This window comes from Erinaceus europaeus, chromosome 10, assembly GCF_950295315.1.
Source record: "Erinaceus europaeus chromosome 10, mEriEur2.1, whole genome shotgun sequence".
NCBI classification, from domain to species: domain Eukaryota; kingdom Metazoa; phylum Chordata; class Mammalia; order Eulipotyphla; family Erinaceidae; genus Erinaceus; species Erinaceus europaeus.
The window spans coordinates 118,126,035-118,144,019 of record NC_080171.1 but is presented as its reverse complement, the minus strand read 5'-3'; the positions used below and the strand labels follow the sequence as shown (position 1 = coordinate 118,144,019).

At 40.6% G+C, this 17,985-nt stretch overlaps 1 protein-coding gene across 1 annotated transcript in view; it reads left to right on the top strand.

Annotated features, from left to right (window-relative positions):
- Window positions 1-17,606, top strand: part of VAPA (VAMP associated protein A) — a 28,947-nt gene extending 11,341 nt beyond the window's left edge. The window contains exons 2-6 of the mRNA XM_060200670.1: window positions 5,236-5,388; window positions 7,169-7,272; window positions 7,691-7,771; window positions 15,615-15,791; window positions 16,849-17,606. Of these exons, the coding sequence (XP_060056653.1) occupies window positions 5,236-5,388; window positions 7,169-7,272; window positions 7,691-7,771; window positions 15,615-15,791; window positions 16,849-17,007 (674 nt within the window). The 3' untranslated portion in view covers window positions 17,008-17,606. The remainder of the gene's footprint in view (window positions 1-5,235; window positions 5,389-7,168; window positions 7,273-7,690; window positions 7,772-15,614; window positions 15,792-16,848) is intronic.
- The last annotated feature ends 379 nt before the right edge of the window (window positions 17,607-17,985 follow it).

The window sequence follows — 17,985 nt, the reverse complement described above, 5'->3', positions numbered from 1 at the left end:
TCTCTTCTCATGATTGGCATCAGCACATCACAGATTCCACTAACTTGTCGTCTTCTGCTACCCTAGGACACTGGGTCCCCCACCGCTTTCAGTTCCCCTCCTGCCCTTCCCACTTGAGAGCCTTTGGATCTGCTGTAATAGAACATAGCTGATTAAAATGTCTTCCTGTATTTTCCCTTTCTTTGTTTCTTCAGTCCTGCTATGGTGAGATCATCTGTTCAACTTTCTTACTTCAATTAGCACAGTTCCTTCCTGTCCCATCTAGATGGGGGCTGAATGGTGTCACACCTTGTAGAGTTCATACATCAAGTTCCCGTCTCTGGTTCTCACCTGCTGGGGGGAAGCTTTGTGAACAGTGGAGCAGTTCTACAAGTGCCTTCCTGCCAGCTCTGGTTATGGTGGTGTAGGGGATGGAATCCTTAGGCATGAGAGTCGGTTTGCATAACCATTAAGCTGTACACACCTCCCCTTTGGGAGGGGCTTTCCTGAGCCGTAGAGTCTTGTGTGGCACTGAGCCCCAGCACTAACTCTATTTAGTCTTTTGAGATTTCAAAAGATAAATTCTTTTTCTTTGTTGTAAGCAAATTTTGAGCACAAATTGATATGCATACAGTGCTGTTTAAGAATGTGAGTTTACTAATGTCTTACTTTGGGATGCATAAAATTTAAAGGTTTATGTGGATGGACAAAAAAGTAAGGTTGACTTGCCCTGACATTCAGCCAAGTGTTTGTTAGCTGCAGAATCTTAGACAGTGTTAGTGGTCACTGCACAGCTATATCAGTTTCTCTGTACAGAAGTTTTCAGAATGTTGGGTGGCTAGCTTTTCTCTCCTCCAAGTCAGTTTTCTTTGCAGTTAAAAATCATCTTGAAGTTGGAAGAAAGTTTTAGTAGTAATTCCCATCAAAATATAAATAGATGACTATCATTTTCTTGTTAGTCAGTGGTTTGAGTCAGTTTGAGTGGTTTGGAGACTAAAGGCTGTACTATTTAGGAGGAAGCCACTGTTGAAATGGTATTTTGTGTGTGTGGCCTGAATATGAAGGACATCTCATGCTATCGATGGTCCCACTAAGGACATCTTTCTGAGCTAGCTGACCTAAATTTCCCCTGTAGTTTTGAAATTTCATTTTCCAGGTGTTTTCAAATCTATGTTCAACTTTTTTTTTTTTTTTTTTTCCTACACAGACCAAATAGTTCTTGGTAATTTCTTGTCTGATTGCAGGAATTTGGGGCTGGGGATAGGATTTGGACTTACTGGCCATGATAGTTGTGGTAGAGTTAGAATAGAATAGCTATGGGTAGGAAATGCAGTACATGCTAGGGGATAGCTCGTGTAATTAAATTAAAAGAGAGTCTTAGAGAGACATAGTGAAGCAAAGTTTTAAGTTCATTTGTTAAAGGTTACCTTTTTATACCATTGATTGATTTTGGATAGAGAGACGGAGAGATACTTGTAACACTGCTTCACCACTTCTGAAGCTTCCCCCTCTGCAGGTGGGGACTAGAGGCTTGAACCTGGGCCTTCATACTTGGTAATGTGTACGCTTAACCAGGTGTGGCGCCACCATCCCCATTTGAGTATTTCTTCGTTATGTTTATTGGTCATCTGAATATCTTCTGTAGTGAAGATTCTGTATATGTCTTCTCCATATTTTTAAAGGGATGGCTTGTCTTTTGTTGCTGAGTTTTGTGAGCTCTTTATATATCTTGACTGTTAGCTCATGCCATTCGGCATGCAGAGATCTCCCATTCAGTAGGGTGTCTTCTGTTTTCATGACTTTCTCGTGCCTGTGCAGCCTTTCAGTTTAATGTAGTACCATTAGTTTCTTTTTGTTTGCTTTGCTGTTGGACTTGATTCTTCAAAGTTATTTCCAAAGAAAGCACTGTGTTCTACCCATGTCTTTTTCTATGGATTTGATGGTTTCTGGTGGAATGTTCCTGACTTTGATGTATTTGGAGCTGCCTTTTGTACATGGACTCAACAGCTGGTGTCTACTTTCATTCTTCTGCACGTTTCAGTCTGATTTTTCTAGGATCATTTGTTGAAGTGACTCTGGTTATCTCCATTTGATGTTAAATTGAGCCTCCTTATCAAAAATTAGTTGTCTTCTGGTGTGAGGGCAGTAGTTTGCAATTTTATGTCTAGAAAGCCCACATAGTTGATGAGGATTGTAAACTTCCCTGGGGAATATCACATTTATTAAGTGCTGCAGAATTCATTTGCTGATGGAGATCGACAGCTTGGTCATTTTGCAAACCAGTTTTTAAAGCCAGTTTACCTTTTTTTCAATAATTGGTATATATCTCTAAATTTATGAATATAAACCTTGCCCCCCCCCCCCCCACAAGATAAGACAAAACAGAACCGCACAGAAATGAACTATACAGAGAACAATATAGCCCAGGGAAGCCTCAGCAGAGTGCAGCTGGCCTAACCTGGAGACACCACCCTCTAACTGTGGATGGACGTGTGGACACCAGCTAGTGGGGAGAGTGACCCAGTACAGATTCACTTGTCTGCGTGCCATTTGCCAGCTGCTGTTGTCTTAACAGCCCATGTTGTGGTGACTTGGGGACCGAGAAGCAGCTAGGTTCTTAAACTCTTAACTTCACAGAAACTCCCGAGAGCCACGGTTGAGAACTGCCTTGCACGCTATTACCTCTGGTGCAGAAAAGGAAGCCACTGTGAGGTTGACAGGCCTCCTCCAAGGACAGCCTTTTGGGTGAAAACAGCCACAGGCGGAACTCAGCGACTGCCTAGTGCAGAGCAGGGAACATGAAGGGAGCAGTGGGTCTGTGCCTCCCCAGGGAGAGCGGAGAGCCCTCTGACTGGGCTGTGGGCACTTCCCAGTCCTCTTTGGTGTCGCCACGACCAGTTTGCTTGGTCTTTGTCCACGTACACCGTACAAAGGAGAATCCCAGCACAGCCTTATACCCTCTGCAGATAAGCAATAGACGTTAAGCTAAATTCCAAACAGAAAACTTGGCAGGTATTCCTGTCAGGACAACATGGGATTCTCTGAAGAAAGTGACTCTGCCATAGGAATCCGTGATAAGCAGAACTGGAGTTCTGTTGTCAAAAGACCCACTGATGAACATGAATGAAAGTAGGAGCCCTCAGCACGTAGAGGCAGACTAGTAGAGATACACGAGCTCAAGCGGTTCTTCACCAGAGACTGATGGATGGGTGGAAGGGAAAATTCCAGACAGAAATGCAGGTCGATGTTTTTCCCGTAATTCTCATGTGCAGGTGTAATGGAGTTGTTCATGACATGCTTCTCAAAATGCAGGTAATTGGGATTAAGAGAGAAGAATGTAGAAAAGTGCATATAAATGATCTGATTTGACCATGTAGCTTGTGCAAATCGTACAGAAGATAATACTTCATATAAATATGTATACCTCCCAAAGCACACATCTGTTGGTTTAACTGGTTATTCACTTTTTCCTTTTCCTTTATCTTATTTTTATTTTATTTTTACTATGGACAGAGACAAACTGAGAGGGAAAGGGGAGGTGGAGAGGAATAGAGACCAGTAGCACTTCTCTGCTGCTCATGAAGCTTCCCCATGCAGACGGGGACCAGGAACTCGAACCCAGGCCCTCATGGACCTTGCCAGGCGTGCTGCCACCCAGCCACATACTTTTTGACTTTTTTTTTTTTTTTCTATGATTCTACCTTCATACCTTTCTTCAGACCTCTCATTTTGTCATCTCTCATCTCAGTTTCAAATTTGCTAGAAGATATCTTACAAATCATAAACTCTTTGGAGAATAAAGTCATTTCACTACTTAGCACGCAAAGCGCTCACCCTTTAATGCCTCTGCCTGTGAAATTCCTTTACCTCTCACTGCACTACCAATAGCTTCATAAAAAGCTTTTTTTAGTTTCAGCTTTCTAGTTAAAATTTAACAATTTAAAAACCTCTTAAATGTGGTTATTGCTTCCACTGGGGTGTAGTTTTAAGTTTTCTTCTGTCTTCAAGTTAACATATATTCATCTTTTGATACAAATTAAGGCACTTCAGTCTAGAGCAAAAGTGACAGGAATCTTTGGTTCTTCTTTAAAAAAGAGTGAGTTTGGTTTAAGTCTTAATTTAAGCAGAACTGGATTGCTCTCTTTTTTTTTTTTTTTAATAATTTTGTTTTTTCTTCATCTCTTGCATTCTTAATTCTTCTTTTTGTTTGGTTTGTATTTGTTGTTCCTCTTCAAACCTTTGTCTTGGGTTATTTGCCAGTATTCAATACGATGGCAAAGTTTGTCGGCCAGAGTTAGAGAATTTTCTCACTGTAATATTTATACAGCGAGAGAAGAGACCACAGGCCCTTGTGTACCTCCCTCTCAGCTGTGCGGGATATGGTGCCAGGGATCCAGTGGAGGACCTCACACGAGCAAGCCCCACCTCTTGTTTATTTCAAGATGGTCTATAGTAGTTGACCTTAGTTTCAGCTTTCTAGTTAAAATTTAACAATTTAAAAACCTCTTAAATGTGGAATGTGGTTATTGCTTCCACTGGGGTGTAGTTTTACGTTTTCTTCTGTCTTCAAGTTATTCATCTTTTGATACAAATTAAGGCACTTCTTCAGTCTAGAGCAAAAGTGACAGGAATCTTTGGTTTCTTTAAAAAAGAGTGAGTTTGGTTTAAGTCTTAATTTAAGCAGAACTGGATTGCTCTTTTTTTTTTTTTTTTTTTCCCTCCTCCAGGGTTATTGCTGGGCTCGGTGCCTGCACCATGAATCCACCGCTCCTGGAGGCCATTTTTCCCCCTTTTGTTGCCCTTGTTGTAGCTTCGTTGTGGTTATTATTATTGCCCTTGTTGACGCAATTTGTTGTTGGATAGGACAGAGAAATGGAGAGAGGAGGGGAAGACAGAGAAGGGGAGAGAAAGACAGACACCTGCAGACCTGCTCCACCGCCTGTGAAGCGACTCCCCTGCAGGTGGGGAGCCGGGGGCTCGAACCAGGATCCTTGTATCTTTGTTTTAAGAATACAGCTGTAGCCTTGTTTCATCATTTGAAGTTTTCAAATACTTTCTATTTGATAGAAGTAATTTTTGATCATGTAGAAGTTTTGGAAAATATGGCAAGGAATACATGAAGTAAATTTACCTCTTGGAGAAAAGTACTGTACAGACATACTTTAGTACTTGTGTTAAATGAAGATGAGGTTATTAAGTTTTGAATTCTGCGTTGTGTGCCTGAGTCTAACTGATTTTTAACCTTTAACCTTCCAGGCCCCTTCACAGATGTAGTCACTACAAATCTTAAGTTACGAAATCCATCGGATCGAAAAATATGTTTCAAAGTGAAGACTACAGCACCTCGTCGGTACTGTGTGAGACCCAACAGTGGGATCATCGACCCAGGGTCAACCGTGACTGTCTCCGGTAGCTACTTGTGTCCTTCTTTTGCCTTTGGAATATGGTGCCATTTTTACCACGTGGTTCATATTATTACATCTAAGTAATACTATGTAGCAATGTACATCATCTCTTTTTTCTTTCTCAGATTATTACATCTAAGTAATACTATGTAGCAGTGTACATCATCTCTTTTTTCTTTCTCAGATTATTACATCTAAGTAATACTATGTAGCAATGTACATCATCTCTTTTTTCTTTCTCAGATTATTACATCTAAGTAATACTATATAGCAATCAATGTACATTATCTCTTTTTTCTTTTTCCTTGTGTCAGTAGGCGAGTCTTTCTGCTTCTCAGTGTAAACATCAACAGTGACCTGCTCTCGAACACCTACTTTTTTTTACTCCCTTGTGTCTTTACATAAACATATCCACGGAGCGCGTTTGATTATGGACCGTGTATATTTCTATCCTGGGGGCGGATGGTGTCATAGTAACCTCATTCTTTACTTTTAACGATATCATCGATTATAACTGAGAAGTAGGAGTAACAGCTGAGCTAATAGGGAGCAAGCATGAATTTACTTTCCTGGAAGACAGATTCTTGAGCCCCACACGGAGCATTTGCTGCTACTTCCTAGTAGTAGTTCACACCTCCCACTGTGTGTCATAACAGCATGGGGAACGTGAATACACAGGACCGACCTAAGATCAAAATCACTAGGAGTGTGGCCTAGACGTGTGTACATTAAAAACAAAGCCTGACTAGGCGATCCTGCTAAGTATTCCTAAAATAGAATGATTTTACATCAGTTTTCTGATTTTCAGACTTCCAACAGAATAAAAATAACACATTGTACAGTTCAGGACGGCAAAATATTTAGTGAGTGAGAACTTAAAATAGGGCTGTCGGGTGGATTTAGAAGTGCAACTTGACAGCAAAGGCGATAAAGAGTAGACCATACAGAGAGTTTGTGGAGACAATAGAAGGCCCTGCTGGAAAGGCAGAGCTTGAAGGCCCCAGAAAAGATGTTTTTTAGTGAGTCTGTGTTGTGGTGAGTTAGGAGGATTGCTTTCTGTTTGTCTGAGTCATCAGATGGAGAAGAAATAAACCAGCATTGAATAAAAGTTAAGAATTAAGTGCATCCTGCACGTTGCCTCCTAGCTCTTTACATGCTTAGTTTGATTAGAAGCATAGAATCATTTCTATCCCTATGGACTGACTGAAAATAGTCTTGGTGCAAACTGTTAACAGTGATTGATTATTCAGGATGATTTTTTTTAGGCATCTGTATCGATAATTTTTACTGTGCCAATTTTAAGAACTTCTCATGTGGCAGGGGAGGTGGCCCGATAGGGAGAATGCAGGACTGGCATGCGTGAATCCTGCCATGGTATTGCAATGGAGTGGCACTCTTGTTTCTTTCATAAAAATAAATACATATAATACATTGGCTAAGTTTTAAAGATTTCCCTAAGTTTAAGTTTGAGTGGATAAGCCTTCTATTTACTTTCAAAATAGCCACTTGCTGATTAAAGACTTCTTGTTAAGGACTCAGCAAATCAGAAAGACAGATAATCTAAACTATCGTGTTGATTTTGGATCCTCAATGTAAATTTTCAGTGTTTTGGTTTCTTAAGCCCCTTCTGTTTTTTTTTTTTTTAATTTTTCATCTTAGTTTTGGTTTCTTAAGCCCCTTCTGTTTTTTTTTTTTTTAATTTTTCATCTTAGTGGATGAGGTAATAGATAATGATGAGAAGCAAGCACAGAAAATAGTTGACTGTCTTCTTTATTCTTATTTAGTAATGCTACAGCCTTTTGACTACGATCCCAATGAAAAGAGTAAACACAAGTTTATGGTACAGACAATTTTTGCTCCACCAAACTTTTCAGATATGGAAGCTGTGGTGAGTATGGGAATTGAACAGAACTTAATTTGGGGAATGTTAAATAAACTGTGGGTTTTGTCTACTTCTCAGTTAAGGGATCTGATTTTTAAACTTTCAAAAAAGATCTGTAAGTATGACATTACAGGTAGTCTTGAATTAATTTTAATAATGGCAATTTTTAAACAGTATTTCTTACATCTCTAGAGATGTAATGGTTTTACTTGATGGTGATTGTAACTCTTAGAATTATATAAAAAGTCCTTGTTATTGGCCACATAATGAGGGCAAACTCATGAGCGCTCCCGCGTGTCCTGACTAGACCGTAGACCCCACCACTACTCCAAGCAACTACTCTGAGTCTTTGATTGCCCATGGGGTGATATATTTGTCATGGCTACATGCTCTGTGCCTCATGTTTGCTTTTGTTTGCTTTTAGTGGAAAGAGGCAAAACCTGATGAGTTAATGGACTCTAAACTGAGATGTGTATTTGAAATGCCCAGTGAAAACGACAAATTGGTAAGTAGAAGGTGTAGGAAAGTTGGAAGCAGTTAAGCTTACAGTTATTTGTGGTTTTGATTTTGACCTTTCTAGTGTGTGTGATACATTACTCCACTTCATAAAGTCGTCACAAAAACCTTACAGCATTTTGTCCATTCAAGGAGAAACATACTTTTAGGTACAAGCAGCGTGATAGAGTACAGACATGTAATTCTATTTTTTTTTAAATCGGGAATTAATGGTTTATAATAAAGCAGTTATTGATATATGGGTACAGTTTCTCAGTTTGTTTGCAGATTGTTTTCTGCAAAACATCCACCCCCAGCCTGGGTCCTCCTCCAGCATCATGCACCAGGACCTTAAAACATCCCTCCAGATGCTTTATTTTGGTGCAGCACACCAAACCCAGTCCAAGCCCAACTTGTGGTTCCCCTTTCTGTTCTCAGTTCTCGACTTTGTGCATGAGAGAGGCCATCCCATACTCATCCTTTTCTGGCTTCTCTCACTAACACGATCCCATTGAGCTCCACCCAAGATGAGGTGAAGAGGGTGCAGTCATCATTCCTAGTATCTGAATAATAACACTTGCTACCGTTTATTTTTATTGGGGAAATGTTTTTACAAGATAGTTATTTCAGTAATTCTATAAAAAGTATCACTGTTATTATTTGCTTGGCCCTGGGACTTAACTGCTTCAAACTGATTTTTTTCAGATAAACGTAGCACTGAAGCTTCCCCAGTGTGGTGGGCTTGGGCTTGACACAGCAGAGTGCTGTCTAAGCGAGCTCTTTTCTCATACTTCGCCAGCTTTCTGTCGTGTTAACTCTTTCAAGTTCATTTTTAGAATGAGATGTGCATAAGTTAATATGATTAAGTGGTAGAGACAAGCTTATTTTTGGCCACAGATATCAGCAGATTGGGGATGAAAGTTTTAATTTACTTGGACAAGTAGTTTATTCTAAGTCTCTGTTCCTGGGCACTTTGCTCAGTGTTCATCTAATTTTATTCTATATTAAGTAATTTTTTTAATGTTTTTAAAAAATATCTTTCTTTTTTGCCTCTGTGTCTCTTTGTTCTCTCTCATCCTTTATCAAAAAAGAGAAAAAAGGAGCTACGGGGCATGGTGGAGTCACCCTGCAGGCAGCTTAGGGACTGATTCTCACCGCTGTGGAAGCCAGACTAGAAGCTGATGAAAATACATCGCTGAGACAGTCGTCTCCAGTCACTTTGCTTCCTCAGGGAGGACAGTAGCAGGTCTGACTGCACACAGGCATGGCCAGTGGTAATCCAGTAAGGGGCGTTGGGGATCTGCTTACAAAACTAGTGTCCTAGAGACATAGACCACGCAGTCGCAGGTAGGAGCCGTGTGGCCCTGGAGCCTCTTCTGACTAGTAGTATTCATGCTGCTCCTCTGCTCAGTTATTCTGATTTTCAAAATAAGGCCCACACACTGCTGTCAGATGGGATGCTTCTTAAATCTTTTAATCTAGCCTCCAATTTTAACTTGAAAATCATTAAGGAATCTGGATTTGTCCTAGCAATTTTTGCACAGGCTAATCTCTGCTGAGATCCTCCTGCGACAGTGCCGTTTAACTTTTTGTCGTCTCTGGTATTCCCCCCCCCCCCCCCCCGGCTTTATTAGGTCTGGGTGGGTTTTGATGGGGGTTGAGAGGCAGCACAGCTTAGGCAGTCGTCCAACCCCCAAGGAGGCAGAGTCTACTTTATTTCTGTGAGCTCAGCAGTCATTGGAGCATAACCAGCAGTGACTTTCTTTTGCTTTTCTTTCAACCCTGTGGACCTTTGTCAATGTCTGGAGACATCTTTGGCTCTTACAGCTAGGGGAGAGTGATGTTACGGGGCAAAAGTCAGGAGTGTCGCTCACTTCCTCCAAGGCTAAGTCCTTACAACAAGGGGTCTGACCCCCAAATGCCAAATAAAATGGAACTTAGGAAGATACAGTATGAGATAGATTTAGAAAGAAACTGGTTTGCTTAGTATCTGTCTCTTCATTCTGGGGTAAAGTCTATAAGGCAGGAGGAATGCCCACATCTTTCCTTTTCCGTTCTCTCTTTTCTTTTCTTCCTTTCCTTTCTTTTCTTTCTTTTTTTTTTTAAAGATATTTATTCCCTTTTGTTGTTTTATTGTTGTAGTTATTATTGTTGTTGTTATTGATGTCATTGTTGGATAGGACAGAGAGAAATGGAGAGAGGAGGGAAGACCGAGGGGAAGAGAAAGATCTACACACCTGCAGACCTGCTTCACCGCCTGTGAAGCGACCCCCCTGCAGGTGGGGAGCCGGGGGCTTGAACCGGGATCCTTGCGCTTTGTGCCATGTGTGCTTAACCCACTGCACTACTGCCCGACTCCCATCAAGCCTTACTTCGATAGCTTAAAAAAAAAATGAGGTCACGAGGCTCTTCATTTATTTTATTTTTTTATTTTTAATTTTGTTATTTATTTTGCCTGCAGGGTTGTCTCTGGGGCTCTGTTCTGTGCACCCTAATCCACTGCTCCTGGAGGCTATTTCCCCCCATTTGTTGCCCTTGTTTTATCATTGTGATTGTTACTGTCATTGTTGGATAGGACAGAGAAACTGAGAGAGGAAGGGAATACAGAGGGGGAGAGAAAGATAGATGTGTGTGGGGGGGGAAGATAGCATAATGGTTATGCAAAGAGACTTTCATGCCTGAGGCTCCAAAGTCCTGGGTTCAATCCCCCCACACCCCATAACAGCTGAGCAGTGCTCTCGTTAAAAAAAAAAAAAGAGAGAGAGAGAGAGAGAGACAGATACCTGCAGACCTGCTTCACTGCTTGTGAAGACACCCCCCACCCCGCAGGTGGGGAGGTGGGGGCTTGAACCGGGATCTTTAAGCTAGTTCTTGCACTTTGCGCCATGCATGCCCAACCTGCTGCACGACCGTCCGACCCCCTCACAAGGATCTTCAGACCTAGTCAGTCTTCCTCCTCTTCATCTTCTACATCGTTACGAACTCAGACTAGTTTTGCAGTTATGGGTGCTCAAATTGATGAGTAGGATTTACATTGGTAAGTAGTCTTTAGTATCTTTCTTTTATTTATTTTAGGGGGGTAGTGGTTTACAGTATATACAGTCGGCACATGTTTTCTGCTAAACACTCTCACCCTAAACTTGGGTCTTCCTCCACCTTTGTGCCCCAGGACCTGAACCCCTCCCCTTCCCCCCCCCCCCAGAGCCTTTACTTGGTGCAATGGGTGATTTTCTGGATGTCAAGCAGGGCAAGAACAGTAATCTCTTCAAGTAGCTCTGGCTCCTTTCACACTGTAGTCTGGGTTCTAGGGATAATCACTGATTTTCAGTTTGGTCAGAATTGGTCGTGTGTGTGTGTGTGTGTGTCCTACAAGTTTTATAAATCATTGCATTATTTTGAACCTTGACTGTGGAAAGTTGATTTAGTTTAAAATTTTTCTAGGTTCAGTGATATCAAAGGTAAGAAAATTTGAAGTGCTTGTTTTCCAGATACTGATTGATAAGTATTAATAATAAAAATTAAAAATCACAAAGTTAGAAGATACTCATTTTAATACAGTATAAGACCAGCATACGTTCAGTAAAGCACACACATTCAGTGAGTATAAAACGCTCATGATGGTCCCAGGTCATTCTACTTGAGATATAAAAAGCTAGTTCAGAGACCTTCTGCTTTGACATGGCTAGATGAGAACCATCTCATATGCACCATATTTTAGAGGATAAAGCGAGTGTGTGCTTTAGAATCTAACGATTTCTGTACTAGTCACCCCCAGTACCGTGCAGGGGAAATCAGAGTGCGAATCTGAGAATACGTTTCCCATGCCATCTCAGGGTATAACTCCACCAGGGACTGTTCCAGTTGTTAATGCCAGTGAGCAGCATCAACAACACAGTTGCAACACCTGCCAGTTGTAACATGAAGCATGACCCCAGGGGACTCAGTGTGTTCAAACGGGAGAAGCAGAAGGTTTGTTTTAGGGAGATAAGAGACATGAACAGTCTGCCAGTGACTGACTGGTCATGCTAATGTAGTTACCTCGCACATACGTGGTATTATGACCATGTGAAGTAGATAGAATTGGACATTTCAGGCATTTAAAAAGTTACAGTAAAACCACAAAGGACTTAAAAATCACACACACAAACTTCTAAGAAACAGGTTCAACACAAAATCTTAGTAATAAGCAGGACATATGTAATGTGGACATTATTCTAAAGTTAATAAAATTATTTTTGTCACTTAGATTTTGGGAGCATACTCTTAAAAAGCTTAGGAGGTCATTTGAATAGATCGGCAGGCAAGAGCTGACATCTGCTTTCCAAAGAAGACATGTGAAAGCACAATTTGGTTTTGTTATCAAACACAAACGATAGTGGTCCCTGTTTAACTATCTTTGTTAATTATTTACAGTGCCCTGGAGTAAGAATTTGTGGTCAAAGCCCTAAAGATCTTTAGTCATAGTTGAACTAACGTGTGTGTGTGTGTGTGTGTGTGTGTGTGTTTTCATGAGAGAGCGTATGTAAGTTATTACTCAAAATGTTAACACATCAGTAAGATAACTTTTTGGTGGTGTAATGGAAACTTGAAGAACTCCACAGTTTGAACAGGCTGCATATATGTTGACTTAACCTTTACAGAGAATATGTATTCTGTGGGTTAAAAGTAGGCTGATCCCTTATTTCAAGATCTAATATTTTATTTTGTAATTTTATTATTTACTTTTGGAAATTATTCTCCCTGAGGAAACACCAAACTAATATTTAGAACTGTGTTACTCAAATACTAGCTTATTTTCCATTTTGTGACGCTACCTTTAACTTTTTGACTCATTGACTCATTGAGAATATTTTTGCATCCCTTACTCTGAAGAGCCATCTGAAAGCAGCCCTAGAGTTATACTCTTTGTCTCTTATCCTTGCCAAGATTTAATTGCAAAAGCTTAGTTTGCCTTAGATTTTACTTTTGTCCTTCTATTTCTAATCCCTAGTTCTCTCTTTTTCTAATTACCCCCAATAGGAATAATTTAGAATATTGGAATTGAAATTCAGAAGGTTGTTGAAAAGGTAGGAATATAGATGTAAAATCAACTTGTAGATGGAGAGGGACCACCACCCAGGCAGATACAGGAGGAAATAGCTGCAGGCACACAGTATGCGATATTTTGAAATTATTAATTGATACTATGGCCTTGATTTTTCCTTTTAAGTTGTAGTATTAAATAATATGCTAATGTAACATTACGATTGCATCCATTTCCTAAAAGTTATGGCATGTTGAACTCCTAGTTTACTTGTTTCATGGTTCTTAGAACAACCAGTCACCTCTTTCTGGACCAGTCTGAAGCAACTCTCAAGGAACAAGCTGTTTGCTGTAGCCAAACCTCTAATGGGGCTACTGAGTGGGACTGTACACTTGAGTTACAGCAGCCTTAATGTTCCCAGCAGGCTCTTCAGATTGTCACTACAGGAAGCTTCAACACCCTCCCCTTTCTTAGTCCCCATCAAAGTCAGGCCATATATCCTTACACATCCACCTATATAAATAAATTAGATTTCTCTGCATCTGCTATGTATGTTGACTGGTTTGTAAGGGGCTAGAGTAGCATAACTTCACAGTTTACTAGGTCACTCACTTGATTATTATGTTTATGGTTCATGGGTTGGTTATGCTTTTTTTTTTTTTTTTGATCTAAAAGCTATCAACATTAACATCATTAAGCAATATTTTAATAAAAATAACTCCATTTTGCTGCCATGATAAAATATTCATTGATATATTACTTCAAATCCTAAAGAGTGAAAAACTGCTCACCAAATATTTCCCACCAAGATGAAATGTTTTAAGTGACTCTGCTAAGGGACAGAATAGAATAGTGACATATCATTTAAAATGATACTAACTGATTAAAGATGTCGCATTAAGATAAAAGGACACATGCATGCCGATTTTCATAAAATGTGCATGTGAAAATAGGCAATATGATGGCTACGGTGTGTTGACAAACTAATGGGAGCTCAGCTCCTTTCCCTCTTAATTCTTAATCTTTCTAGAATTTCAATGAATTATTTAAAAATCAGCCAATTATAAAGAGAGAGGATTCATTACATTTTTTTCCTCTTCCCTGTTGACATGTATCCTCAGCTGTTAATTCAACTTGGAGTGTTTTTATTATAAAAGAATGTGGACAGAAAAGTCTATGAAGCATATGTATAATAATGGAGATGGGGATTGATTGGGAGCCAGAGTTCGGCTAATGAGCAAAGTGCTACCAAGGAGATTGAAGTAGGCTTCTTAAAAACCTTTACAACCATGAAACTTCTACAGAAGATTTTGAGTGCTGACTAGTCAGGTGTATTTGAACCTCCATATACAGCTAATTACTGATTTTAAAATAAATTTAAATAACCCCCCTGCCCCCCCCCCCCCCTTCTGAACCGCAGAAGCAGAGCGCTGAAAGTGACCTTCCTATTTGGGTTTTGCTTGCCCGCAGTTTTCAGCATGCTTTCTTTGAGCAGTGACTGTTGGCCGAGTGCTGGCTTTAGGGGTAGACACACACAGAGAGAAATGAATGACTCTGGCTCCACCACTTGTGGAAGTGCTGTAGGAAAGGACAACAGTGGTACGTAGCGAGGGACTTATTTAAAAATTAAATTGGGGGATTCATGGTTTACAGTCAACAGTAAAATGCAGTAGTTTGTACATGTGTAACATTTCCCAGTTTTCCACATAACGATCGATTCAACCCCCATGAGGTCCTCCTCTGCTAACTGGACAAAGCATTTATCTCTTCTTAGAAAGTCAGACCATTAGCATGTGAATTCTTAATTAAAAGACTGTTGAGATCTGCTGTGGTGTGCGGGAGTGAGAAGGAGCTACAGGCTCAGGGGCCTTGGTGTGGCTTGCCTTGCCTCTTTATCCACAGCCCGTTGGAGGGTCAGGTGGTGAGTGTGGAGGGGGAATAGAGATTGAAGACCAAGCGCTGCTGTGATTCCATATGAGGCCTCACTAAGTGAGCACTGTTAATACGGATGGGAAAGAGCGGCTTTCATTTGAAAACATGGACTTAACTCCCTCCTGTCTTTCTTTTTTTCCCCTTCCTTTTCTTCTGCAGTGATGTTTTTGGATTGTCAGAGAAGTCATGACGCATTTTTGCATAGGAAAACACATCGTGACTTTTCCTGACAGCTCAGTCACTGTATTCTTTCTCTCTCCCCTTCAGTATTTATATCCTTTATTCATTTTCTCTGCATTGATAGAAGCTAGATTTTCTTTTTGTAAATGTCTTTCTTTGGAAGTCTCCTGATCTCATTGGATTGGTTCCAGGAACGCCCCTACCCCCCCCCCCCATTTGAACCGCAGAAGCAGAGCACTGAAAGTGACCTTCCTATTCGGGTTTTGCTTGCCCACAGTTTTCAGCATGCTTTCTTTGAGCAGTGACTGTTGGCCAAGAGCTGCATTTAGGGGTAGACACACACAGAGAGAAATAAATGACTCTGGCTCCACCACTCGTGGAAGTGCTGTAGGAAAGAACAGCAGAGGTACATAGCGAGGGGTAGATGAAATGCGCTCTGGCGTGGAGGTAAGTACTGCCAAGGCCTGTGGGAGCAGAGGGAGCGGCCTGCCTACTTTGACTTCATCTCACATCTGAGATTTAGTCCTAAATTTGTTTCCAGATGACTAACCTATTAGTATTAAAAAAAGAAAAAAGATCTTATTGATGACATTAACATTTGCCAAACCATTTAGATTTTTTTTTTTTCCAAGTGATGGAATTTAAAGTTCTTATTTGTTTAAAGCTTATCGGAAGAAGGTTGGGTCAGTTGAAAATCCCAATTCTCTTTGTAATACAGAATGACATGGAGCCTACCAGTAAAGCTGCTCCTCTGAACGCATCCAAACAAGACGGACCCATGCCCAAACCACATAGTGCTTCCCTCAACGACACCGAGACAAGAAAGCTCATGGAAGAGTGTAAAAGACTTCAGGGTGAGGTGATGAAGCTGTCGGAAGAAAACCGACACCTGAGAGTAAGTGTCAGTGCAGGAATGAGACAGTTAAGTCTTATATACTTTGAAAGAGAGAGAGCCGTGGCCGCGCCTATCGATGGAGGTGAACTGGTGCTTGTCTGCAAAGCGTTCGCTCTAGTGTTGCTGGGAGTGGACAGTGTCCACATGCATAGTGATTGTCTGCTGTCAGTGGGTTTCAGTGCAGAAGACTTGTTATGCACATACATCTTTTTAAAAGTTTTTTTTTTATTTATTAAAAAAAAGGAGACATTAACAAAACCATAGGATAAGAGGGGTACAACTCCACACAGTTCCCACCACCAGAACTCCTTATCCCATCCCCTCCCCTGATAGCTTTCCTATTCTTTATCCCTCTGGGAGTATGGACCCAGGGTCATTGTGGGATGCAGAAGGTGGAAGGTCTGGCTTCTGTAATTGCTTCCACTGAACATGGGTGTTGACAGGTCGATCCATACTCCCAGTCTGCCTCTCTCTTTCCCTAGTGGGGCTCTGGGGAAGCGGAGCTCCAGGGCACATTGGTGAGGTCGTCTGTCCAGGGAAGTCTGGTTGGCATCATGCTGGCATCTGGAGCCTGGTGGCATGGCTGAAAAGAGAGTTAACATGCAAAGTCAAACAAATTGTTGACCAGTCATGGACCTAAAGGCTGGAATAGTGCAGATGAAGAGTTGGGGGGGGGGCTCCATTTTGTAGATAGCTAGCAGGCATATTTTAGTTATATTTCAAAGGGCCTGTAACTATACTAGTGTTTTTTTTGTTGTTGTTTTTTGTTGTTTTTTACTTTTTATCCTGAGCCTGAAATTTGATATGCAGGTGGATCCAAGTTATTGTCTAGGGAGATGACATCATGGCAGGAAAAGGACCAGAAAGCTGGATCAGGGAAGAGAGTAGCTCCCACATATGGGAAAAGGGTATAAATATTGTTGACTGTAAACCCCATCGATTTGATCTGGTCTGGGGCCCATATTCAGCTTAGGAGCCTGTGTGACCTCTGCATCCCTGTGGATCTGAGCTCAGCACATACATCTAATACCTCTTTCTGTGCATATTCTTTTTCTAGGATGAAGGCTTAAGGCTCAGGAAGGTAGCACATTCGGATAAACCTGGATCAACCTCAACTGCGTCATTCAGAGATAACGTCACCAGTCCTCTTCCTTCACTTCTTGTTGTAATCGCAGCCATTTTCATTGGATTCTTTTTAGGGAAATTCATCTTGTAGAGTGAGCATGCAGAGTGCTATTCCTTTTTTTTTTTTTCCTCCTGACCAGACAAGATTTGTTTACCTACCATTTCCCTGGTAGTATGGCCCGCGGTGACCATTTTCTGTGTGTCCAGCGTCATACAGGCTCTGCCTTTAATGATCTCTTACGGTTAGAGCACAGTGAGCGCAAACTCTTCAGCTCCTGGGCAAGTTGTATATTATCAGGTCCTCACTAGCAGATGTCAGTTGCACATTCAGTCCTTTATGAAATTCATAAATAAAGAATTGTTCTTCCTTTGTGGTTTTAATAAGAGTTTGAGAATTGTTCAGTCTTGTAAATGTTATTTTAATAATCCCTTTAAATTTTATCTGTTGCTGTTACCTCTTGAAATATGATTTCTTTAGATTGCTAATCCCATTCATTCAGGAAATGCCAAGAGGTATTCTGTGGGGAAATGGTGCCTCTTACAGTGTAAATTTTCTCCTTTACCTTTGCTAATATCATGGCAGAATTTTTCTTATCCCTTGTGAGGCAGTTGTCGACTGAATTTTTCATCCTTCAATCCTGTCCCATGGTATTTAACATTAAAAAAAAAAAAATAAAACTGTTAACAGATTCTTGCTCGATAGCTTGTTTGTTTCTGTCGTGTCATTAGATGGGGATACCAGGGACCCCTGTGTGATGATTTGGAATTTATCACGCCTAATTTTACAATTGCATTGACACCCTTTCAGAGATCATCATGTTTCTGATTAAAAAACTCCTCATTTCTATTACGGAAAGGAACTGACAGATTTTGAAAACAAACAAACTTGAGACTTTGAAATACAATCAGTTTATTTTCAAGATAATTTACCATGAGGATAACAGTGCTGTCACTTTACATAGTGTATTTGTATGCTTTATGTATTTTAAATTTACTCCATTCTTACAGGTTTTTAGTACTTTCTCAAGGAAAATTAAGTCTCCTTGGTTTTAGTCAAACACTTTTTAAC